Genomic DNA, 26,107 nt, shown 5'->3' on the forward strand with positions numbered 1-26,107 from the left:
CTGTTATCTAGTTGCAGTACATCTGTTATCTAGTTGCAGTACATCTGTTATCTAGTTGCAGTATATCTGCGTGGGCAGAAATGGTGAGCAAAGATCTTCGTTTTTCACAATGTATTCCGAATATTTCTACACATTATCAGAGCAAGATCATGTTCAAGCAACAATCAAGACAACAATTGTAAGCCTATGAGAACCCCAAAAAGTAATAACCTGGTAAATCTAGAGTGTTGAATGGTCCCAGATGGTGAACAGCAGTTTATTTAGAAGCCAGACATTTAATTCACAGACAGTGATAATGTCATCTGAAATAATAATTCACAGACAGTGATGATGTCATCTCACGGTGATTTACAGTTTGTTGCCAAAACAAACAGCAGGAATTTAAACAGCCACAAGCCCGGGGCTAACTGAGGCCGCATCACGTGATCCAAAGTAAACAGGCTAGTAAACAAACGTCTAACGCCCATCCAACAGACTGTCGACCAATCATGTTCAGGTTGTCACGCTGCGTCACGTGATTGCTAAGCTAATCGTCAGAAAATCCCTTATAAAAGTCAGGGCTTGAGTCGAGAACGCTGCCTTTTTTCCTCAAAAGTACAGTACCAGTCAAAAGTTTGAACACACCTACCTACTCATTCAAGTGTTTTTCTTTATATTTACTGTTTTCTACATCGTAGAATAATAGTGAAGACATCAAAACTATGAAATAACACATATGGAATCATGTAGTAACCAAAAAAGTGTTAACCTCTCTCGGGTATGTGGGACGAAATCGTCCCACCCTATTCAACAGCCAGTGAGAAATCAGAGCGCCAAATTTAAAGTTCTCAAACATAGGACTATTTTACACCATTTTATAGATACACTTCTCCTGAATCGAACCACGTTGTCCGATTTCCAAAATGCTTTACAGCGAAAGCAAAACATTAGATTATGTTAGGAGAGTACATCGACACAATAACCACACAGTCATTTTCTAAGCAAATAGCATTCATCACAAATACCCAAAACACAGCTAAATGAAGCACTAACCTTTGACGTTCATCATCAGATGACACTCCTAGGACCCCATGTTATACAATACATGCATTTTTTTTGTTCGATAAAGTTCATATTTATATCTAAAAACAGCATTTTACATCGGCGCGTGACGTTCAGAAAATATTTTCCCTCAAATACTGCCGGTGAATGAGCGCCACAATTTACAAAAATACTTGTCATAAACGTTGATACAAAATGAAACTGTCATTCAAAGAATTATAGATGAACATCTCCTTTATGCAAACGCTATGAAAGATTTCAAAAAAGCTTCACGAGGAAAGCACTCTTTGCAATAATCTGAGTACTGAGCTCAGAAAAATACACTAGGCTATACAGATAGCCGCCATCTTGGAGTCATCTAAAATCCTAATTTGCATTAGAAATATTCCCTTACCTTTGATGATCTCCAACAGAAGGCACTTCCAGAAATCCCAGGTCCACAACAAATGTTGTTTTGTTCGATAAAGTCCATAATTTATGTCCAAATAACTCCTTGTTGTTCGCGCATTCAGTAAGCTACTTCAAATGTAGAAAGTGTACGGACGATGTCGCGACGAAAAGTAAAAAAAAGTTGTATTTACGTTCGTTCAAACATGTCAAACGTTGTAAAACATCAATCTTTAGGGCCTTCAGAACGTGAAGATTCAGTAATATTTCAACCGGACGGTTCCTGTGTCTTGAAAAAGGTTCTGGAACGGGAGGATCCATCCTCATGAATGCGCGCCAAGAAGTGATGTCATTCTCTGGGTGACAAACTTCCCAGGCTTCTCATTCGGTGTCTGTTCAAACAACTTTCTAAAGACTGTTGACATCTAGTGGAAGCCTTAGGAAGTGCAAAATGAACCCTAACTCACCGTGTGTTCGATTGGCAATGACTTGAAAGGACTACAAGCATCAGAATTCTCACTTCCTGCTTAGATTTTTCTCAGGATTTTGCTTGCCATATGAGTTATGTTATACTCACAGACATCATTCAAACAGTTTTAGAAACTTCAGAGTGTTTTCTATCCAAATCTACTAATAATATGCATATTCCAGTTCCTGGGCCCGAGCAGTAGGCCGTTTAATTTGGGTATGTTTTTCATCCGGCCGTGAAAATACTGCCCCCTACCCTAGTGAAGTTAAACAAAACAACATTTATTTTATAGTTTAGATTCTTCAAAGTAGCCACCCTTTGCCTTGATGACAGCTTTGCATTCTGTCATCCAGCTTCACGAGGAAGTCACTTCCTAGCCATGCTGTTAAGTGTGCATTGAATTCTAAATAAATCTCCAACAGTGTCACAAGCAAAGCACCCCGACTCCATCACACCTCCTCCTCCATGCTTCACAGTGGGAACCACACATGCGGAGATCATCCATTCACCTACTCTGCATCTCACAAAGACACAACGGTTGGAACCAAAAATCTCAAATTTGGACTCATCAGACCAAAGGACAGATTTTCACCGGTCTAATGTCCATTGCTCGTGTTTCTTGGCCAAAGTAAGTCTCTTCTTCTTGTTATTGATGTCCTTTAGTAGCGGTTTCTTTGCAGCAATTCGACCATGAAGGCCTGATTTCACGCAGTCTCCTTTGAACAGTTGATGTTGAGAGTTCAAGTATGTTACTTGAACTCTGTGAAAAATGTATTTGGGCTGCAATCTGAGGTGCAGTTATTTGCCCATTTCTGAGGCTGATAACGCTAATGAACTTATCCTCTGCAGCAGAGGTAACTCTGGGTCTTCCTTTCCTGTGGCAGTCCTCATGAGAGCCAGTTTCATCGTAGCGCCTGATGGTTTTTGCGACTGTACTTGAAGAAACTTACAAAGTTTTGAAATTTTCCAGATTGACTGAACTTCATGTCTTAAAGTAATGATGGACTGTCGTTTCTCTTTGCTTATTTGAGCTGTTCTTGCCATAATATGGACTTGGTCGTTTACAAAATAGGGCTATACCACCCCTACCTTTTCACAACACAACTGATAGGCTCAAACACATTAAGAAGGAAAGAAATTCCACAAATGAACTTAACAAGGAACACCTGTTAATTGAAATTCATTCCAGGTGACTACCTCATGAAGCTGGTTGAGAGAAAGCCAAGAGTGTGCAAAGCTGTCATCAAGGCAAAGGGTGGCTATTTGAAGAATCTCAAATCTAAAATAAATGTTGGTTTGTTTAAGACTTTTTTGGTTACTACATGATTCCATATGTGTTATTTCATAGTTTTGATGTCTTCACTATTATTCTACAATGTAGAAAATTGTCAAAATAAAGAAAAAGCCTTGAATGAGTAGGAGCGTCCAAACTTTTGACTGGTGCTGATTTATAAAGCCAGGCATATTCAACAGTTAAGCTATTGATTATAGACCTAATTAAGTTGCGGTTTGCTCTCTCCTCAATTTTCTTAGACAATTAAGCTAAGACCAATTTATCCCTAAGGTGTTCGATGGGGTTGAGGTCAGGGCTCTGTGCAGGCAAGTAAAGTTCTTCCACACCAATCTCGACAAACAATTTCTGTTTGGACTTCGCTTTATGCCTGCGGCTATGGGACCCTGACCTGTTCACCGGACGTGCTTGTTGCACCCTCGACAACTACTATGATTATTATTATTTGACCATGCTGGTCATTTATGAACATTTTAACATTTTAACATCTTGACCATGTTCTGTTATAATATCCACCCTGCACAGCCAGAAGAGGACTGGCCACCCCTCATAGGTTTCTTCCTAGGTTTTTGGCCTTTCTAGGGAGTTTTTCCTAGGGAGTTTTTCCTAGCCACCGTGCTTCTTTCACATGCTTTGCTTGCTGTTTGGGGTTTTAGGCTGGGTTTCTGTACAGCACTTTGAGATATCAGCTGATGTACGAAGGGCTATATAAAAATACATTTGATTTGATTTATGCACAGGGGCATTGTCATGCTGCAACAGTTAAGAGCCTTCCACAAACTGTTGCCACAGTGACAGGCAGAGGCAGACAGGTAGAAAACAGACAGACAGAGGGACATTGTCGTGCTGCAACAGGAAAGAGCCAAACTATTCCCCAAACTGTTGGAAGCACAGAATATTCTAGAATGTCATTGTATGATGTAGTGTTAAAATTTCCCTTCACTGGAACTAAGGTGCCCGAACCATGAAAAAACAGCCCCAGATTATTATTTCTCTTCCACCAAACTTTACAGTTGGCACTATGCATTCAGACAGGTAGTGTTCTCCGGGCATCCGCTAAACCCAGATTCATCCGTCGGACTGCCAGATGGTGAAGTTGGATTCATCGCTCCAGAGAACATGTGTTTCCACTGCTCCAGAGTCCCATGGCGGCGAGCTTTACACCAAGCCAACGTTTGGCATTGCGCATGGTGATCTTAGATAGAGGTCGACCGATTAATTAAGGCCGATTTCAAGTTTTCATAACAATCGGTAATAGGTATTTTTGGCCACCGATTTGCCATTTTTTTGTACACCTTTATTTAACTAGGCAAGTCAGATTAAGAACACATTCTTATTTTCAATGACGGCCTAGGAACGGGGGTTAACTGCCTTGTCCAGGGGGGATTCGGGGATTCGTTTTTGCAACTTTCCGGTTACTAGTCCAACGCTCTAAACACCTGCCTTACATTACACTCCACGAGGAGCCTGCATGGCAGGCTGACTACCTGTTACACGAGGGCAGCAAGAAGCCAAAGTAAGTTTCTAGCTAGCATTAAACTTATCTTATAAAAAACTATCAATCTTAACATAATCACTAGTTAACTACACATGGTTGATGATATTACTAGTTTATCTAACGTGTCCTGCGTTGCATATAATCAATGCGGTGCCTGTTAATTTCTCATTGAATCACAGCCCACTTCGACAAACGGGTGATGATTTAACAAGCGCATTTGCGAAAAATGCACTGTCGTTGCACCAATGTACCTAACCATAAACATCAATGCCTTTCTTTAAAATCAATACACAAGTATATATTTTTAAACCTGCATATTTAGTTAATATTGCCTGCTAACATGAAATTGTGTCACTTCTCTTGCGTTCATTGCACGCAGTCAGGGTATATGCAACAGTTTGGGCCGCCTGGCTCGTTGCGAACTAATTTGCCTGAATTTTACGTAATTATGACATAACATTGAAGGTTGTGCAATGTAACAGGAATATTTAGACTTAGGGATGCCACACGTTAGGTAAAATACAGAACGGTTCCGTATTTCACTGAAAGAAAAAACGAGATGATAGTTTCCGGATTCGACCATATTAATGACCTAATGCTCGTATTTCTGTGTGTTTATTATATTATAATTAAGTATATGATTTGATAGAGCAGTCTGACTGAGCGGTGGTAGGCACCAGCAGGCTCATAAGCATTCATTCAAACAGCACTTTTGTGCGTTTTTCCAGCAGCTCTTCGCTGTGCTTCAAGCATTGCGCTGTTTATGACTTCAAGAATATCAACTATAATTTAATATAATTTGTGGAACGTTCCACATTTACATTTACGTCATTTACCAGACGCTCTTATTCAGAGCAACTTACAAATTGGTGCATTCACCTTATGATATTCTTCTCCAACACTTTGTTTTGCATTATTTAAACCAAATTGAACATGTTTCATTATTTATTTGAGGCTAAATTGATTTTATTGATGTATTATATTAAGTTAAAATAAGTGTTCATTCAGTATTGTTGTAATTGTCATTATTACAAATAAAGAAATTAAATAAATGAAAAAAAATATCAGCCGATTAATCGGTAGCGGCTTTTTTTGGCCCCCCAATAATCGGTATCGGCGTTGAAAAAAATGTATAATCGGTCGACCTCTAGGCTTGTGTGCGACTGCTGGGCCATGGAAACCCATTTCATGAAGCTCCCGACGAACAGTTCTTGTGCTGACATTGCATCCAGAGGCAGCTTGGAATGTGCTCAGCACTCGGCGGTCCCGTCCTGTGAGCTTGTGTGGCCCACTACTTTGCGGCTGAGCCGTTGTTGCTCCTAGAGGTTTCCACTTCACAATAACAGCACTTACAGTTAACTGGGGAAGCTCTAGCAGGGCAGAAATTTGACGAACTGACTTGTTGGAAAGGTGGCATCCTATGATGGTGCTACGTTTAAAGTAAGAGCTCTTCAGTAAGGCCATTCTACTGCCAATGTTTGTCTACGGAAATTGCACTCTTGTGCTCAATTGTGCTCAATTTTATACACCAGTCAGCAACGGATGTGGCTGAAATAGCTGAACCCACTAATTTGAAGGGGTGTCCACAAAATGTTGTATATATAGCGTATTTACGACTGCTCCACAAAAATAAATCACAGTCAACAAAACTGCCTATCGACAGAACAATCGACCAGTCGACTACGGTCAGCCCTAAAACAATTGGCTGAATGTTATACAATGACTTATCAACAGCTCTAACAATTTGACCGCCACAGGAAATCATCACTGGCAGTTATAGAAAGACACATTTACTATATAACCATTTATATTCTTCAAGAATCACTTATAAATGCCTCAAATGTATTTCCCTATCAGAAACCAAAACATAAGCTTGTATAACGCCACTGTTTATAAACAAACATGGTATAGCTTCAAAACCATGTTAAAACTATCATTTTAACCTTACGGATGGCAAGTCCTTGTATTCATAGTGTAGTGAATTCAGGGGGTAGCCCTGAGCTGAACTCAAACCTGGGTCCAGTGACTGTCAAGCCAACACCTTATAACTGTTACGCCAAGATGTCTGAACTTCTTGACGAGGTCGCTAGGTTTAGGATCAAGGTTGCTAAAATAGCTTTCTCTATGAATGTGAGAGTGGTTACATTTCTCCAGCCCCCATCCCTCAGCTGTTTACCAAACCAAGTCTCTGGGCAGCCATTTTGTTTCTGTTTAAAACCTAGGTTGTTCCTTTAAAAAAGCCACATCAATCAATCAACCAATCTGCAGTTCAAACAATAACAAAGCGTCACTTTGCCACTGTTTAGGTAATAAGATGATGGATGGGGCTGGAGAAATGTAACTACTCTCAAATTCATAGACAGACCTATGGACGCAAGGACTGACCATCCATGATATCAACATTATAGTTTTAACCATGTTGAGGCTATACAGTGTTGATTTACATTGTTTCTAAACATTGGAGTAAAAAAAGCTTATTTGGGGATCTGATGGGGTACAACAGTTGAACTAAGCTCATGAGGCATGTGTTATATTCTTCATGAATCAATAGCTATATATAAATAATTTAAAAGTCACAATATGGACGTAGCAACTGCAGATTTCCCCTTTAACACCAAACATCAGTTCAACAACTGCAGAGTTTGTGCCTCTGTATTTAAGACAGTACTTACTAGTGTTAATCAGGGACCGGTTTCTCAAAACCATCTTACAGCTAAGTTCATCATTAGAACCATTGGACGCCTTAAGATGCCTTTGGGAAACCGAGCCCAGATATCCAGTTTCCTCCTCCTCCTTTTTCGATGTGACAGTCATCTCCCCCTCCTCCTCTTTCACTCCAAAAACAGCATCCTCCTCTGCCTCTTCTTTTACTGTGACATCCTCCTCCTCCTCCTCCTCCTCTTTCACTCTGAACGCGTCTTCCTCTTCTTTAACGGAAACGTATTTCTCTTCTTCTTTCACTGTAACAGCTTCACCCTCTACTTGTTTTTGTATTGTAACAGCCTCCTCTTCCTCCTCCTCTTTGACGAGAGCTTCTTTCTCCGTGCAGCAGACCTCTTCTTTAGAAGGAGGAGAGTAGCTTAGTGAGCTCATGGTCGGAGATGTTAGTTAGCTAGGCTAATGCTAACTTAACCAGCCCGCTAGCTGACTAATAACAACAACAATGTAAATATGAAATTAAACCGGATAAATAACTAGACGACATAAGTGGGTTTAAAACACAGTGGCTAATATACACGAAAGCGTCTAAAGAGCTTTATTGTTTCCGCTATTTTGTCTAGCAAGCTACCGAGGTGGCTGACGAACTGTTGTTGCTGTTGAAAGAAGCGTTCCGTCCACTAGATTATACGTCACACTAAAAACGTCACCTTAAAGTCTGACTTCGCCAACTGTTGACTGGAGTGGGTAACGCAGTTGAACAAAATGTATATTTATTTTCAGACAGCGTAGGAAGCATGAGTTTTTACTCACCAATGTAACAACACAGTGTGGTTAAATACTTAGTAACTTAGTTGTGGTCACGATCTGGTTACTTATTAACTACAAACAGTTATGTTTTTGCGTTATTACGTATTTATTAACTTATTTCCAGGGTATCTTCTAAACTTCCCACAATGCACTATTTCTCAACGTTATATGGATCTAGTCTGTGCTACTAAGTTCATATTCTAGTAGCCTTTAAAATATGAGGTTGGAAAATATTTAAGAAAATATGGGAACTGGGCTAAATGACTATCGCCCTGTAGCACTCACTTCTGTCATCATGAAGTGCTTTGAGAGACTAGTCAAGGACCATATCACCTCCACCCTACCTGACACCCTCCACCCTACCTGACCCCCTCCAATTTGCTTACTGCCCCAATAGGTCCACAGACGAAGAAATCGCAATCACACTGCACACTGCCCTAACCCATCTGGACAAGAGGAATACCTGTGTAAGAATGCTGTTCATCGACGACAGCTCAGCATTTAACACCATAGTACCCTCCAAACTCGTCATTAAGCTGGAGGCCCTGGGTCTCGACCCCGCCCTGTGCAACTTGTAATCAATTTATCACTAGCCACTTTATATAATGCTTACATACCCTATATTACTCATCTCATATGTATATACTGTACGCTATACCATCTACTGCATCTTGTCATCTTGATGTAATTAAATGTATCACTAGCCACTTTAAACAATGCCACTTTATATAATGTTTTCATACCCTACATTACTCATCTCATATGTATATACTGTACTCTACACCATCTACTGCATCTTGTCTATGCAGTTCGGGCATCACTCATTCATATATTTTTATATATTCTTATTCATTCCTTTACACTTGTGTGTATAAGGTGTTGTTGTGAAATTGTTGGGTTATATTACTTGTTAGATATTACTGCATGGTCGGAACTAGAAGCACAAGCATTTTGCTACACTCGCATTAACATCTGCTAACCATGTGTATGTGACAAATACATTTGATTTGATTTGATTTGAAAGATGCACATCACCATCTGCTGACTGGGCAACGCAGTTTAGGAAAATGTTTATTTTACATTCAGACAAAACCTTTTTTTTCTTCATTTATTTAACTAGGCAAGTCAGTTAAGGACAAATTCTTATTTACAATGACGGCCTACACCAACCAAACCCGGATGACGCTGGGCCAATTGTGCGCCGCCCTATGGGACTCCCAATCACGGCCGGTTGTAATACAGCCTGGATTCGAACCAGGGTGTCTGTAGTGACACCTCTAGCACTGAGATGCAGTGCCTTAGACCGCTGCACCACTCGCCACTTAGTATGTTTTCAATTCTCATTAAAAGTCTGAACCAACATATGTTTATTTTTGTATGTCTCAATATATTATGATTACTTAATTAAATAAAGGTTAAATAAATAAATAATCAACTGCACAGCTACATTTAAGGCAATATATTATTCAGTCAGTACTGCTTCTATATAATGTAAGAATACATTGATGTAGCTGTATACAGTCCACTAGTGACGTTCCAAATTTGAATTCTATTCAGACAAAAATATGTTACGTTAACTACATCCTTTATAAATCAGCACTCTGACATGGTGGAAAAATACTGATGGGAACAATTCACGAGGTAGTGAATGTTTTTTTAATGTCAAGAATTTAGCAACGTTATCAGAACATCACATTTTCATACACTTTTAGCTACTAGACTAGAAACACAAATTAACTCAATGAAACAAATTAAAGAGGTTTCAAGGTTGGAATGAAGAAATGCACATTCTATTCATCTACTTAATTATTTTCAACAAAATACACATTTTAACATTTAACACATTTATTTAATTTCTCAAGTAGGTCTTTTTTTTAACTTTCATACATGCCATTTTATTTAATGGTCATAAAAACAAATTTTTAATCAAAAACATAAGTCAGAACACAGCCTCTCTATTCTCTCATGTGATTTAAGGTCCTCCGACTGTGAAAATGTCTTTTCACGATGAGAGCAGTGGTATGTCTTCTCCTCCTGTGTGTTAGTATGTTGGAAAGACTTTTCTCCTGTGTGTGTCCTCTCATGCTTTTTCAGGTTCCATGATTGGGTAAAACTCTTTTCACACTGGAAACATTGGTAAGGCTTTTCTCCTGTGTGTATTCGCTCATGCATTTTCAGGTTCTCTCGATAGGTAAACTTCTTTTCACAATGGGAACATTGGAAAGGCTTTTCTCCTGCGTGTATTCTCTCATGCTCCTTCAGGCTCCCGTACCACCTAAAACTCTTTCCACAGTGGGAACAGTGGTAAGGCTTTTCTCCTGTATGTATTCTCTTGTGCATTTTCAGATTCCGTAAATGAGTCAAATTCTTTCCACAGTGGGAACAGTGGTGTTGTCCTGTTGGTTTGGACATCTCTCGGTCTGGTTCCCCTGAAGGACTCTTCCTGCTGTCAGAGTGAGGGTCTGGACTCTCCCCTACCAAAGACAAACATATAATTTAATTAAACAGAGAACTGAAGGAAACCTACACATGATAAAACGATCTTCCTCTGAGGTTTAATCCAGACTATATCCCACAATAGGCAGAGATCAGTCTTCACAACATTTCATAATACAAAATAAACTTGGTGAGATTTAATGATGTAGAGATGCAAATCTAATCCGGCGTCCCTGTGGCTCAATGGTGTTTGCAACGCCAGGGTTGTGGGTTCGATTCCCACGGGGGGCCAGTACGGAGAAAAAAAAAGAAAAAAAAAAAGAATGTATGAATTGAAATGTATGCATTCACTACTGTAAGTCACTCTGGATAAGAGCGTCTGCTAAATGACTAAAATGTAAAAAATGTAATCCTGCTCTCATGGAATGTCTTGTTTATAGGCTGAACAGAGCTCTATAATAATAGATAATGTCATGTTTATAGGCTGAGCAGAGCTCTATAATAATAGATAATGTCATGTTTATAGGCTGAGCAGAGCTCTATAATAATAGATAATGTCATGTTTATAGGCTGAGCAGAGCTCTATAATAATAGATAATGTCATGTTTATAGGCTGAGCAGAGCTCTATAATAATAGATAATGTCATGTTTATAGGCTGAGCAGAGCTCTATAATAATAGATCATGTAATGTTTAGGCTGAGCAGAGCTATATAATAATAGATAATGTAATGTTTAGGCTGAGCAGAGCTCTATAATAACAGATAATGTCATGTTTATAGGCTGAGCAGAGTTCTATAATAGCTCTATAATAATAGATAATGTCATGTTTATAGGCTGAGCAGAGCTCTATAATAATAGATAATGGCATGTCTTTAGGCTGAGCAGAGTTCTATAATAATAGATAATGTAATGTCTTTAGGCTGAGCAGAGCTCTATAATAATAGATGATGTCATGTCTTTAGGCTGAGCAGAGCCCTATAATAATAGATAATGTCATGTTTACAGGCTGATCAGAGCTCTATAATAATAGATAATGTCATGTTTACAGGCTGAACAGAGCTCTATAATAATAGATAATGTCATGTCTTTATCTATTATTATAGAGCTCTGCTCAGCCTAATGTCATGTCTTTAGGCTGAGCAGAGCCCTATAATAATAGATAATGTCAAGGTTATTCATGTTTTGAAGACTAACAAACTCACAGGGGCCATACTTGCGAACAGTCTAGCACCACTAGCTAACAATAAGCAAACATTTAATTTTAAACAGGTTCTCCTGCTCAACATTAAAATAGTTGATTTACTTGCACGTGACAGAACGCTAAATTGTAGCTGGTCCCATCAGATAACATGGCACAAGTTAGCATTATGCTAACCTAACCAGGAGGCAGTGATTTATATCATGTTGCAAATTCTTCAGCCTATCAAAGATCTTAGACTTTAGATCCACATGGTATTTCTTAAAATAGGTCAACCCTGGACACTAGAGGGATATTTTAAACCTACAAATTCAACGTTTCCTTTTGTTCCGTTGCTCTGTAACAAAATGTTGTGTTTCAATATTTAACTGATGCATCCTTGACTAGACTACTAGCTACTGCTAATGTTAACTAGAATACCAGGTACTGCTAACGTTGACTAGACTACCAGCTACTACTAACGTTGACTAGACTACCAGCTACTACTAACGTTGACTAGACTACTAGGTACTGCTAACGTTGACTAGACTACCAGCTACTGCTAACGTTGACTAGACTACCAGCTACTGCTAACGTTGACTAGACTACTAGCTACTGCTAACGTTGACTAGACTACTAGCTACTGCTAACGTTGACTAGACTACCAGCTACTGCTAACGTTGACTAGACTACCAGCTACTACTAACTTTGGACAACATTTTAATTTTTGTTTATCTGTTTCACACATCCATGTGCTTTTATGGAAAAAAGATAAATGAGGTGTTTACAACAAACAAAGAGCCTTCTGAATTTGTCAGATAGCAGTCATGTAGGCTACTGTTATCATCATCACTTCTAAGTGGTACACACTGCTAAAGCTGTTGATGAAATCAATAGAGCACTTTAACCATGGGTTTAGAGCCCCCTCTCCCATCAACTGTTCATTGACGGTCTTTAATGCTCCATTCAAAACGCATGTGACGATAGTGGAGCATTATAATAATAATGCATAGCCTGTAAAACACTGTAGGCCTACATAACAATATACTAAAGATAGCCTACACTAACGTATTCTCACCAGGAGAGGGCGTAATCACTATGGGTACACACAGAGAACATCTACATTTTTATCCTCCTGGTGTGCCGGAGGTGGATTTGGGCCTAAAAATGGACACTTATTTCCCAGACAAGTTATTTAAAGGTGTTATTTTAGGTTGCATGTAACTTTTTCTTAAAATTTTTTTGGGAAGTACATACTGGTTGGGACAGCAGTAATGATCATAGTTGTTCAGTGAAACTCCATTTTTTTGTTAAAAGTCCAAAATGTATTTTGACATTATTAAGCTTGAAAAGGAGAATCTCCATATTCAACATCTCCTGTAAGCCGTCAGGCTCGTTCAGTCCATTATTAGCCTACATAGTGTCGTTTTTACAATTCCTACATTATTAAAAAAAAGAACATAATCACATTTAGCACTTCAAATCAAATCAGATGTTATTTGTGACATACACATGGTTAGCAGATGTTATTGGTGACATACACATGGTTAGCAGATGTTATAGGTGACATACACATGGTTAGCAGATGTTATTGGTGACATACACATAGTTAGCAGATGTTATTGGTGACATACACATGGTTAGCAGATGTTATTGGTGACATACACATGGTTAGCAGATGTTATTGGTGACATACACATGGTTAGCAGATGTTATAGGTGACATACACATGGTTAGCAGATGTTATTGGTGACATACACATGGTTAGCAGATGTTATTGGTGACATACACATGGTTAGCAGATGTTATTGGTGACATACACATGGTTAGCAGATGTTATTGGTGACATACACATGGTTAGCAGATGTTATTGGTGACATACACATGGTTAGCAGATGTTATTGGTGACATACACATGGTTAGCAGATGTTATTGGTGACATACACATGGTTAGCAGATGTTATTGGTGACATACACATGGTTAGCAGATGTTATTGGTCACATACACATGGTTAGCAGATGTTATTATGAGTGTAGTGAAATGCTTGTGCTTCTAGATCCGACAGTGCAGCAGTATCTAACAGGTAATATCTAGCAATTCCACAACAAAACCTAATACACACAATCTAGTAAAGGAATGGGATGAGAATATATACATATAAATATATGGTTGAGCAGTGTTAGAGCGGCTGAAGCAATAGATAGTAAATCAAATCAAACTTTATTTGTCACATGCGACGAATGCAACATGTGTAGACCTTACCGTGAAATGCTTACTTACAAGCCCATAACCAACAGTGCAGTTCAAGAAGAGTAAAGAAAATATTTACCAAAAAAACTAAAGTAAAAAATAATGAAAAGTAACACAATAACATAACAATAACGGGGCTATATACAGGGGTTACCGGTATCGAGTCAGTGTGCGGGGGTACAGGTTAGAGGTAATTTGTACATGTAGGTAGGGTGAAGTGACTATGCATAGATAATAAACAGTGAGTAGCAGCAGTGTAAAAAACAAGGGGGTCAATGTAATAGTCCGGCAGCCATTTGATTAGTTGTTCAGCAGTCTTATGGCTTGGGGGTAGAAGCTGTTAAGGAGCCTTTTGGTCCTAGACTTGGCGCTCCGGTATCGCTTGCCGTGTGGTAGCAGAGAAAACAGTCTATGACTCAGGTGACTGGAGTCTCTGACAATTTTATGGGCCTTCCTCTGACACCACCTAGTATATAGGTCCTGGATGTCAGGAAGCTTGGCCACAGTGATGTACTGGGCCGTACGCTCTACCCTCTGTAACGCCTTACGGTCAGATGCCAAGCAGTTGCCATACCAGGCGGTGATGCAACCGGTCAGGATGCTCTCCATGGTGCAGCTGTAGAACTTTTTGAGGATCTCGGGACCCATGCCAAATCTTTTCAGTCTCCTGAGGGGGAAAAGGTTTTGTCGTGCCCTCTTCACAACTGTCTTGGTGTGTTTGGACCATGATAGTTCGTTGGTGATGTGGACACCAAGGAACTTGAAACTCTCGACCCGCTCCACTACAGCCCTGTAGATGTTAATGGGGGCCTGTTCGGCCCGCCTTTTCCTGTAGTCCACGATCAGCTCCTTTGTCTTGCTCACATTGAGGGAGAGGTTGTTGTCCTGGCACCACACTGCCAGTTCTCTGACCTCCTCCAAATAGGCTGTCTCATCGTTGTCGGTGATCAGGCCTACCACTGTTGTGTCGTCAGCAAACTTAATGATGGTGTTGGAGTCGTGTTTGGCCACACAGTCGTGGGTGAATAGGGAGTACAGGAGGGGACGAAGTACACACCCCTGAGGGGCCCCCGTGTTGAGGATCAGCATGGCAGACGTGTTGTTGCCTACCCTTACCACCTGCACAGGGACTATGGTGGTCTGCTTGAAACATGTAGGTATTACAGACTCAGTCAGGGAGAGGTTGAAAATGTCAGTGAAGACACTTGCCAGTTGGTCAGCGCATGCTTTGAGTACACGTCCTGGTAATCCATCTGGCCCCGCGGCTTTGTGAATGTTGACCTGGTTAAAGGTCTTGCTCACATCGGCTACCGAGAGCGTTATCACACAGTCATCCAGAACAGCTGGTGCTAACCTAGATGAAGAATACAGTATACATTATATACATATGAGATGAGTAATGCGAGATATGTAAACATTCTTAAAGTGGCATTATTAAAGTGACTAGAGTTCCATTTATTATAGTGGCCAATGATATCAAGTCTGTAGGTAGAAGCTGTTTTTAAATCTCTCTGTCCCAGCTTTGATGCACCTGTACTGACCTCGCCTTCTGGATGATAGCGGGGTGAACAGGCAGTGGCTCAGGTGGTTATTGTCCTTGATCTTTTATCCCTTCCTGTGACATCGGGTGTTGTAGGTGTCCTGGAGGGCAGGTAGTTTGCCCCCGGTGATGCGTTGTGCATACCGCACCACCCTCTGGAGAGCCTTGCGGATGTGGGCGGTGCAGTTGCCATACCAGGCGGTGATACAGCCAGACAGGATGCTCTCAAAGTTGCACCTGTAAAAGTTAGTGAGGGTTTTCGGTGACAAGTCACAATTTTTCAGCCTCCTGAGGTTGAAGAGGCACTGTTGCACCTTCTTCACCACACTGTCTTTGTGTATGTGGACCATTTTAGTTTGTCGGGGATATGAACACAGAGGAACTTAAAACTTTCCACCTTCTCCACTGCTGTCCCGTCAATGTGGATAGGGGAGTGCTCCCTTTGCTGTTTCCTGAAGTCCACGATCATCTCTTTTGTTTTTGCTGACATTGAGTGAGAGGTTATTTTCCTGACACCACACTCCAAGGGCCCTCACCTTCTCCTTGTAGGATGTCTCATAGTTGTTGGTAATCAAGCCTACCACTGTTGTGTCATCTGCAAACTTGATGATTGAGTTAGAGGCATGCATGGCCACGCAGTCGTGGGTGAACAGGGAGTACAGGAGGGGGCTGAGAACACACCCTTGTGGGGCCCCAGTGTTGAGGATCAGCGAAGTGGAGATATTGTTTCCTGCCTTCACCACCTGGGGGCGGCCCATCAGGAAGTACAGGACCCAGTTGCACAGGTCCGGGTTGAGACCCATGGTCTCAAGCTTAATGATGAGTTTGGAGGGTACTATGGTGTTGAATGCTGAGCTGTAGTCAATGAACAGCATTCTTGTCCAGATGGGATAGGGCAGTGTGCAGTGTGATGGCGATTGCATTGTCTGTGGACCTATTGGGGCGGTAAGCAGGTAGGGTGGAGGTGATATGATCCTTGACTAGTCTCTCAAAGCACTTCATGGTTTAGTTCAGTTGCCTTGGCTTTCTTGGGAACAGGAACAATGGTGGCCATCTTGAAGCATGTGGGGACAGCAGAGTGGGATAGGTATTGATTGAATATGTCCGTAAACGCACCAGCTAGCTGGTCTGCGCATGCTCTGAGGACGCGGCTAGGGATGCCGTCTGGGACAGCAGCCTTGCGAGGGTTAACAGGTTTAAAATGTTTTACTCATGTCTGCAACGGAGATGGAGAGCCCACAGTCTTTGGTAGCGGGCCACATCGGTGGCACTGTATTGTCCTCAAGCACATAAAGAAGTTGTTTAATTTGTCTGGAAGCAAGACGTCGATGTACACGGCAGTGACGATAACCGAGGAGAGTTCTCTTGGGAGATAATACGGTCGGCATTTGATTGTGAGGAATTCTAGGTCAAGTGAACAAAAGGACTTGAGTTCCTGTATGTTGTTACAAATACACCATGAGTCGTTAATCATCAAACATACACCCCCTCCCTTCTTCTTACCGGAGAGATGTTTATTCCTGTCGGCACGATGCACTGAGAATCCCGTTGGCTGTAGGGACTCCGACAGCACGTTCCCAGCTAGCCATGTTTCCATGAAACAGAGTATGTTACAATCCCGGATATCTCTTTGGAAACCAACTCTTGCCCAGATTTCGTTGACTTTGTTAACTAGGGACTGAACATTAGCGAGTAATATACTAGGAGCGGTGGATGGTGTGCGCGCATCCGAAGCCTCACTAGAAGGCCGCTCCGGCACCCTCTTCTCCGGCGGCATTGTTTTGGGTCGGCCTCTGGAATCAGTTCAAATGCCAGTTCAAATGCCCTGGGAGGTGTAGACAAAGGTGGCAATGATGGCAATAAATCATTCAGCCACTTGCGAGTGTCAGTCTAGCAACTCCTGTGGCGGGCCAGGTGCACGTTGACACGGTCGCCAGTTGTACAGTGTTTCCTAAGACACATTGGGTGCGCCTGGCTTCCGGGTTAAGTGAACAGTGTGTCAAGAAGCAGTGCGGCAGGGTCGTGTTTCAGAGGACGCACGGCTCTCGACCTTCGCCTTTCCCGAGGCTGCACGGGAGTTGCAGCGATGGGTCAAGACTGTAACTACCAATTGGATATCACTAAATTGGGGAGAATAAGGGGTACAAAAAAATATATTTTTGTTTTCAGACCAAAAGTATAATTTTTTTTTTTACTAGAAAGCTAACAATATTATATTGAGATGTATAAAGAGAAGCATGTGTTGACTGATTAGTGAAACATTTTTATGAGTGAGAATTGAAAACAAACTTTACATCTACTACACATCTGTATTTAGGCAATTTCTGATTTATTCAGTCAAATAAACAGATAATATCAAAATATTTCTAAATAAGCATCTAGGTCTATAATACGCCTACATGTAACAATACATAGATGTATATAATGAATGTCCACTAGTGGTGTTCCATATTTAATTGATATTCAGATTTATATTAAAAGATATGTTGCTTTAATGAAATGCTTTTTACTAAATTCAGAACATTTCTAGGCTAAAATCAAGAAATGCACATTCTACTAATCTATTTAATAACTGTAATTTTAAAATATCCAAATCATATTTTTCATATCAACATTTAATAAAAAAACAGACGTCAGAACACAGCCTCTCTATTTTGTCATGTGATTTCAAGTCCTCTGTCCAGGAAAGTATGTTAAGATTTCTCTCCAGAGTGTATTCTCTTCTTATGTTTGTTCAGGCTTCCTAACTGGGTAAAACTCTTTCCACAATGGGAGCAGTGGTGTGGTTTCTCCCCCGTGTGTGTCCTTTCATGTGATTTTAGGTCCTGTGATCGTGAAAATCTCTTTCCACAGTGGGAACATTGGAACGGCTTTTCTTCTGTGTGTATTATATTATGGTTGTTCAGGTTCCCTAACTGGGTAAAACTCTTTCCACACTGGGAGCAGTGGTATGGCTTTTCTCCTGAGTGTATTCTCTTATGTTTGTTCAGGCTCCCTAACTGGGTAAAACTTTTCCCACAATGGGAGCAGTGGTGTGGTTTCTCCCCTGTGTGCGTCATCTCATGTGATTTTAGTTCCTGTGATCGTGAAAATCTTTTACCACACTGGGAACATTGGAAAGGCTTTTCTCCTGTGTGTTTCATCTGATGTTTTTTTAGGTTCCCTAACTGGGTAAAATCCTTTCCACACAGGGCACAATGGTGTGGCTTCTCCCCTGTGTGTGTCCTCTCGTGTGATTTTAGGTGCTGCAATCCTGAAAATCTCCTTCCACACTGGGAACATTGGAAAGGTTTTTCTCCTGTGTGTATTCCTTTATGCTTTTTCAGGCTCCCTAACTGGGTAAATCTCTTTCCACACTGGGAGCAGTGGTGTAGTTTATCCCCTGTATGTGTCCTCTCATGTGATTTTAGGTGCTGTGATCGTGAAAATCTCTTTCCACACTGGGAACATTGGAAAGGCTTTTCTCCTGTGTGTATTCCTTTATGCTTTTTCAGGTTCCCTAACAGGGTAAAACTCTTTCCACACTGGGAGCAGTGGTGTGGCTTCTCCCCTGTGTGTGTCCTATCATGCTGTTTCAGCTTCCATAACAACTTAAAACTCAAATTACACTGGGAGCAGTGGTGTCGTCTCACTGGTTTTGGCGTCTCTGGGTCTGGTTCTCCTGAAGGACTCTTCTTCCCTCTGTCAGAGTGAGAGTCTGGTCTCTCTCCTGCCAAAGACAGAGTATTTAGTTAAACAGAGAGATCTGAATGAAATCTCCTGCTCTTCCTATGAGGTTTAATCCATTACCCTGTTGTAATATATAGTGGCGCCGGAGGAGATGGCTGCCGTTTTATAGGCTCTTAACCAATTGTGCGTGTTTTTTCGCATTATTTGTAACTTAGTTTGTACATAAAAGTTTCTGCCACAGTCTACTGCTGCTCTTTATTTGTTTTTATTTATCTATTTGTTACTTAACCTCTTGGGGCTAGGTGGGACGCTAGCGTGCCACCCGTGGTGCACTCCATCAACAGCAGGTGCATTTCAAGAGCGGCAAATTTGAATCCAAATAAATGTCAAAATTCAAATTTTTCAAAAATACAACTATTTTACACCATTTGAAAGATAAACATCTCCTTAATCTAACCACGTTTTACGATTTCAAAAAGGTTTTACGGCGAAAGCATAAATTTAGAGTATGTTAGGACAGTACATTTACAAGAGTTGTGTGTAATGTTTTGTCAAGTCAAAGACAGGGTCACCAAAACCATAAAACCAGCTAAAATGATGCACTAACCTTTTACAATCTCCATCAGATGACACTCCTAGGACATTATGTTAGACAATGCATGCATTTTTAGTTCTATCAAGTTTATATTTATATCCAAAAACAGCGTTTTACTATGGCATTGATGTTGAGGAAATCGTTTCCCTCCAATAACCGGCAGTCAAGTCAGCGTAACAAATTAAATAATTAAAATTAGAAAACATTGGTAAAATATTATATTGTCATTTAAAGAATTATAGATTTACATCTCTTGAACGCAATCAACTTGCCAGATTTAAAAATAACCTTACTGGGAAATCACACTTTGCAATAATCTGAGCACTGCGCCCAGAAAAATACGCGTTGCGATACAGACTAGACGTCATGTTGGGGAGATCTAAAATCGAAAATACTATGTAAATAATCCATTACCTTTGATTCTCTTCATCAGATGTCACTTCCAGGTATCACAGGTCCATAACGAATGTAGTTTTGTTCAAAAAAGCTCATCATTTATGTCCAAAAATCTCCGTCTCGTTAGCACATGATGTAAGCCAGCCGGACTTCTCATCATGAACGAGGGGAAAAAATATATTTCCGTTCGTTCAAACATGTCAAACGTTGTATAGCATAAATCATTAGGGCCTTTTTAACCAGAACATGAATAATATTCAAGGTGGACGAATGCATACTCTTTTATAACGTATTGGAACGAGGGTACCCAACATGAACTCGCGCCAGGTGTCTAGTGGGACATCATCGTTCCATGGCTCTTGTTCGGTCAGATCTCCCTCCAGAAGACTCAAAACACTTTGTAAAGGCTGGTGACATCTAGTGGAAGCAATAGGAAGTGCCAAAATATTCCTAAACCCCTGTGTTTTTCAATGGGATAGGTTTAAAGTCAATACAACACATCAGGTATCCACTTCCTGTCAGAAAATGTCTCAGGGTTTTGCCTGCCAAATGAGTTCTGTTATACTCACAGACACCATTCAAACAGTTTTGGAAACTTTAGAGTGTTTTCTATCCATATATAATAAGTATATGCATATTCTAGTTACTGGGTAGGATTAGTAACCAGATTAAATCGGGTACATTTTTTTTATCCAGACGTGCAAATGCTGCCCCCTAGACCCAACAGGTTAACACGTATTTTTCTTAAAACTTCATTGTTGGTTAAGGGCTTGTTGTATTCCTGTTGTATTTTTTATTTATTTGATTACTAGATCACTCATTATTCAACTTTGCATTTGGATCCTGGATGCCGATTGGTTAATAGCCATTAGTTATTCACAATACTACCTCGGTAATGTTAACAGTTCCATTTGAATCAATCCTATACATTCATTGTCCGAAGACCCAGCCAGGAAATTCATCAACTAATCTCCACTGTCCCACAGCCCTCCCAGGAAATTCATCAACTAATCTCCACTGGAAAAAAGCATCTTGTATAATCCTTGCTATCTGTCTATCCGACCTCTGCATCTGAGCCATTTTGTATGTAAAATAAAATATGTATAGAACTTATTTGGGGAGATTTATTATTGAATAGAAATGCATAGAAATGTTTTATCTCCCTTTAATTGCCATAACGACACCTAGAGGCCAATTGTTGGTTTGCTAATAGAATGGTACATAAGGGGTTAACCCCTTATCTAACATTCTAGCCCCATCTTAACCCTTATCTACCATTCTGGCGCCATCTTAACCCCTTATCTAACATTCTATCCCCATCTTCACCCCTTATGTACCATTCTATCCCCATCTTCAACCCTTATGTAACATTCTAGCCCCATCTTCACCCCTTATGTACCATTCTAGCCACATCTTAACCACGTATGTACCATTCTAGCCACAGCTTAACCACGTATGTACCATTCTAGCCACATCTTAACCACGTATGTACCATTCTAACCTCGTCTTAACCCCTTATGTACAATTCTAACCCCATCTTAACCTATATTGTACCATTCTAGCCCCATCTTAACCCCTTATGTACCATTCTAACCCCATCTTAACCCCTTATGTACCATTCTAGCCCCATCTTTTAACCCCTTATCTACCATTCTTGCCCCAACCTAACCACTTATCTACCATTCTAGCCCCATCTTAACCCCTTATGTACCATTCTAGTCCCATCTTAACCCCTTATGTACCATTCTAACAACAACTTAAATTAAGATGACACTAGAATGTTAGATAAGGGGTTAAGATGGCACTAGAATGGTACATAAGGGTTAAGATGGGGCTAGAATGGTACATAAGGGGTGAAGATGGCACTAGAATGGTACATAAGGGGTTAAGATGGCACTAGAATGGTACATAAGGGGTTAAGATGGGGCTAGAATGGTACATAAGGGGTTAAGATGGGGCTAGAATGGTACATAAGGGGTTAAGATGGCACTAGAATGGTACATAAGGGGTTAAGATGGGGCTAGAATGGTACATAAGGGGTTAAGATGGGGTTTGAATGTTAGATAAAGGGTTAAGATGGGGCTAGAATGGTACATTAGGGGTTAAGATGGGGCTAGAATAGTACATAAGGGGTTAAGATGGGGCTAGAATGGTATGCAACAAGTGTTTTGTTTAATTCTGTTTTCTTTGGCATAATTAAGTTACTGTTGTGTTTTCTGCAACATAATGTAATTACCAGTTGGCCTATAGGGCTACTCACACAAACCATGAAACAGAAAAAGTGTGAGATGCTAAACTTAATTTAATGCTGCAATATAACAACCTGTTCATATTTTCCCCATAAACAATGACTTGACTCAGGCCTACGTTTGATATTACCCTAATAAAGTTAAGAAACTTTTGTTTAGGTTTGGTGTGGATATTATTGGGTTTAGCTATGGTTTGGTGTGGATATTATTGGGTTTAGCTATGGTTTGGTGTGGATATTATAGGGTTTAGCTATGGTTTGGTGTGGATATTATAGGGTTTAGCTATGGTTTGGTGTGGATATTATAGGGTTTAGCTATGGTTGGTGTGGATATTATAGGGTTTAGCTATGGTTTGGTGTGGATATTATTGGGTTTAGCTATGGTTTGGTGTGGATATTATTGGGCTTAGCTATGGTTTGGTGTGGATATTATTGGGTTTAGCTATGGTTTGGTGTGGATATTATTGGGCTTAGCTATGGTTTGGTGTGGATATTATTGGGCTTAGCGATGGTTTGGTGTGGATATTATTGGGCTTAGCGATGGTTTGGTGTGGATATTATTGGGCTTAGCTATGGTTTGGTGTGGATATTATTGGGCTTAGCTATGGTTTGGTGTGGATATTATTGGGCTTAGCTATGTGTTCCAACTGACTCTGACAGTTGAACTTGAGGTGGGGAAAATTTTTTAAGTCTAACAGAGTTACTCCTTTAATCTAACAATATAATTGTTGGACTTTATAGCACTCCCAGAAGGCCTGAATCATGGAGTCACTGTTTGTTTTACACTTAGGACATGACTCTGCCGTTGTGCTGTAGAATTTGAATAAACTGAAGAAAATGAATCCAAGAGGGGTGAAGACTTTCTATTGGTACTGTATGAACAAATATAGATGTGGAGACACCCCACATTTGGCCCCTGGGGAGAGTAACAGCCACTATAACATAAAAAAGAACGCAAATATGTAAATTCCAATTAAGCTTCCAGAGTTGATAGTCCATAGTGTTCCATTGCCTATAAAGGAGTTGAGTTCCAGAGTCCATAGCGTTCCATTGCCTATAATGGAGTTGAGTTCCAGAGTCCATAGCGTTCCATTGCCTATAACGGAGTTGAGTTCCAGAGTCCATAGCGTTCCATTGCCTATAATGGAGTTGAGTTCCAGAGTCCATAGCGTTCCATTGCCTATAACGGAGTTGAGTTCCGGAGTCCATAGCGTTCCATTGCCTATAATGGAGTTGAGTTCCAGAGTCCATAGTGCTCCATTGCCTACATCGGAGTTGAGTTCCAGAGTCCATAGCGTTCCATTGCCTATAAAGGAGTTGAGTTCCAGAGTCCATAGCGTTCCATTGCCTATAATGGAGTTGAGTTCCAGAGTCCATAGCGTTCCATTGCCTATAAAGAAGTTGAGTTCCAGAGTCCATAGCGTTCCATTGCCTATAAAGGAGTTGAGTTCCAGAGTCTATAGCGTTCCATTGCCTATAACAGAGTTGACTTCCAGAGTCCATAGCGTTCCATTGCCTATAACGGAGTTGACTTCCAGAGTCCATAGCGTTCCATTGCCTATAACGGCCATATCGGTGACCATTTTAGGTCGTCAGATTAGCTCAATTGCCAATTTCGCAGCCTATCACAGAAACTTTTGAATGAATAACATGGAATAGATGAAATATATCAAAATAACTATTCAAAACATGAAAAACATATTTGTAAACACAAAATTTGACAAAAAAACGTGTACAAATGTTTTAATATATGCTTATTTTGGGGAATTTAAAACATCAACTTGTGTTACAAAAGGTTAAGAAAAGAAACAGTGTAACTGTTAGACAGAAATGGTAATTTCTCCAAAATTTCCAACATTAGGAATGTTGGTGCTTTTAGACTGAGCTAACATATGGACTTGTTTTAAGATGGTTATGCTGTTGATCATTTAGCTATTAGATTAAGAATTGACTGAGCTAACATATGGACTTGTTTTAAGATGGTTATGCTGTTGATCATTTAGCTATTAGATTAAGAATTGACTGAGCTAACATATGGACTTGTTTTAAGATGGTTATGCTGTTGATCATTTAGCTATTAGATTAAGAATTGACTGAGCTAACATATGGAATTGTTTTAAGATGGTTATGCTGTTGATCATTTAGCTATTAGATTAAGAATTGACTGAGCTAACATATGGACTTGTTTTAAGATGGTTATGCTGTTGATCATTTAGCTATTAGATTAAGAATTGACTGAGCTAACATATGGAATTGTTTTAAGATGGTTATGCTGTTGATCATTTAGCTATTAGATTAAGAATTGACTAAGCTAACATATGGACTTGTTTTAAGATGGTTATGCTGTTGATCATTTAGCTATTAGATTAAGAATTGTAGGATCCCTTTAGGTATCCCCACAAAAATATTTAAACATTTGATAAAATATTTTATTTGTCCTTTACTACTATAGCCCATAGAAACGCATTTTAATAACACATTCATAAATGGCAAAAAAGACATTCCTTATTAATCAACATTTTGACTAAGGTTTTGAAGTCTGTCCTTGATCTAGCAGATATAAAAAAAGATAAGGAAATATTTGTTGTTTTTTTTGGACACACATTTAACCCCTTATTTCTGTTGGCACAAAACTAACTCCGTCGGCTTTTAAATAACCTGTGGTCATTTCTTTTTTACATTTCATCCTGATCAAAATGATCCTTCCTTGTCTTGATTCTGTCCTCTTCATCATTTGAAGTCAGACATGAGTTGATTTTTGCATTAATGTGATGTCAAGCATAGACACTGAGCAAAGCACTACAGAAAGAGTTATTCACAAATGTAGTGAAAATTATATTTTGAAGCATTTGCTCCATAAACGTTTTGTTGGCCGCCCCCCCACTCTTTGTATCTTTCACAATTCCTACAGTACAGAAATATTAAAGTGTAGAACTTCAGTGGAATGCCCCTTTAAAACCACACATCGGTTCAACAACTGCAGAGTTTGTAGCCCTGTTTTTAAGATATTACTCACTCTTGTTAATCAGATCTCCTGTCTCCTCCTCTTCTTCCAATGTGACAGTAATCTCCCCCACTTCCTTCATTCCAAAAATATCTGCCTCTTCTTTCACTGTGATAGTCACCTCCCCCAATCCAAATACTGCATCCTCCTCTTTCTCCTCTTCTTTTACTGTAACATCCTCCTCCTCTTTCACTCTGAACGCGTCTTCATCTTCTGCCAATTTAACTTCTTTCACTGTAACAGCCTCAATCTCGGCTTCTTTTTTTACTGTGACATCCTCTTCTTCCTTCTCCTCTTTCACGACAATGTTCAGCCCCAGAGTTTCTTTCTCCGTCCAGCAGATCCCCTCTTCAGAAGGGGAGTCGTTTAGTGAGCTCATGGTTGGGATGTTAGCTAGATAGCTAGTTAGCATTAGTGACTAGACTAGCACTACTGCTAATTTACCCAGCCAGCTAGCTAGCTGACTAACAACAACGTAAATATTCTATTAAATTGGGTAACTAGCTAGTAGATACGACAAGTGTGTTTATAACACTGTGTCTAATATACACCGAAAGCTTATAAAGAGCTTGAATGTTTTCGGCTATGTTGGCTAGAAAGATACAGAGATGGATAACTCGCTGTTGTTGTTGAAGA

General features: G+C 40.1%; 1 protein-coding gene across 2 annotated transcripts; it reads right to left on the reverse strand.

The window, feature by feature from the left end:
- Window positions 1-9,787: 9,787 nt before the first annotated feature.
- LOC106593232 (zinc finger protein OZF-like) lies at window positions 9,788-26,107 on the reverse strand. 2 transcript variants are annotated; one of them, XM_014184590.2, is made up of 2 exons: window positions 25,484-26,107; window positions 9,788-10,628 (listed from the first exon to the last, which is right to left on the reverse strand). In XM_014184590.2, exons 1-2 carry the CDS (start codon window positions 25,881-25,883, stop codon window positions 10,081-10,083), a joined length of 948 nt encoding a protein of 315 aa, XP_014040065.2. In that variant the 5' UTR covers window positions 25,884-26,107; the 3' UTR covers window positions 9,788-10,080. The 2 variants fall into 2 exon arrangements, with proteins under 2 accessions (XP_014040065.2, XP_014040052.2); XM_014184577.2 differs by lacking the exon at window positions 9,788-10,628 and adding an exon at window positions 17,868-19,268.

The sequence above is a fragment of the Salmo salar genome, chromosome ssa02, assembly GCF_905237065.1.
Source record: "Salmo salar chromosome ssa02, Ssal_v3.1, whole genome shotgun sequence".
NCBI lineage: Eukaryota > Metazoa > Chordata > Actinopteri > Salmoniformes > Salmonidae > Salmo > Salmo salar.

Coding starts and splice junctions, on each gene's coding strand:
- LOC106593232 (XM_014184577.2), bottom strand. CDS start 25,883: ATGCTAACTAGCTATCTAGCTAACATCCCAACCATGAGCTCACTAAAC. Junction 19,269..25,483: donor AGGAGATCTGATTAACAAGA/GTGAGTAATATC, acceptor TGTCTTTGGCAG/GAGAGAGACCAGACTCTCAC.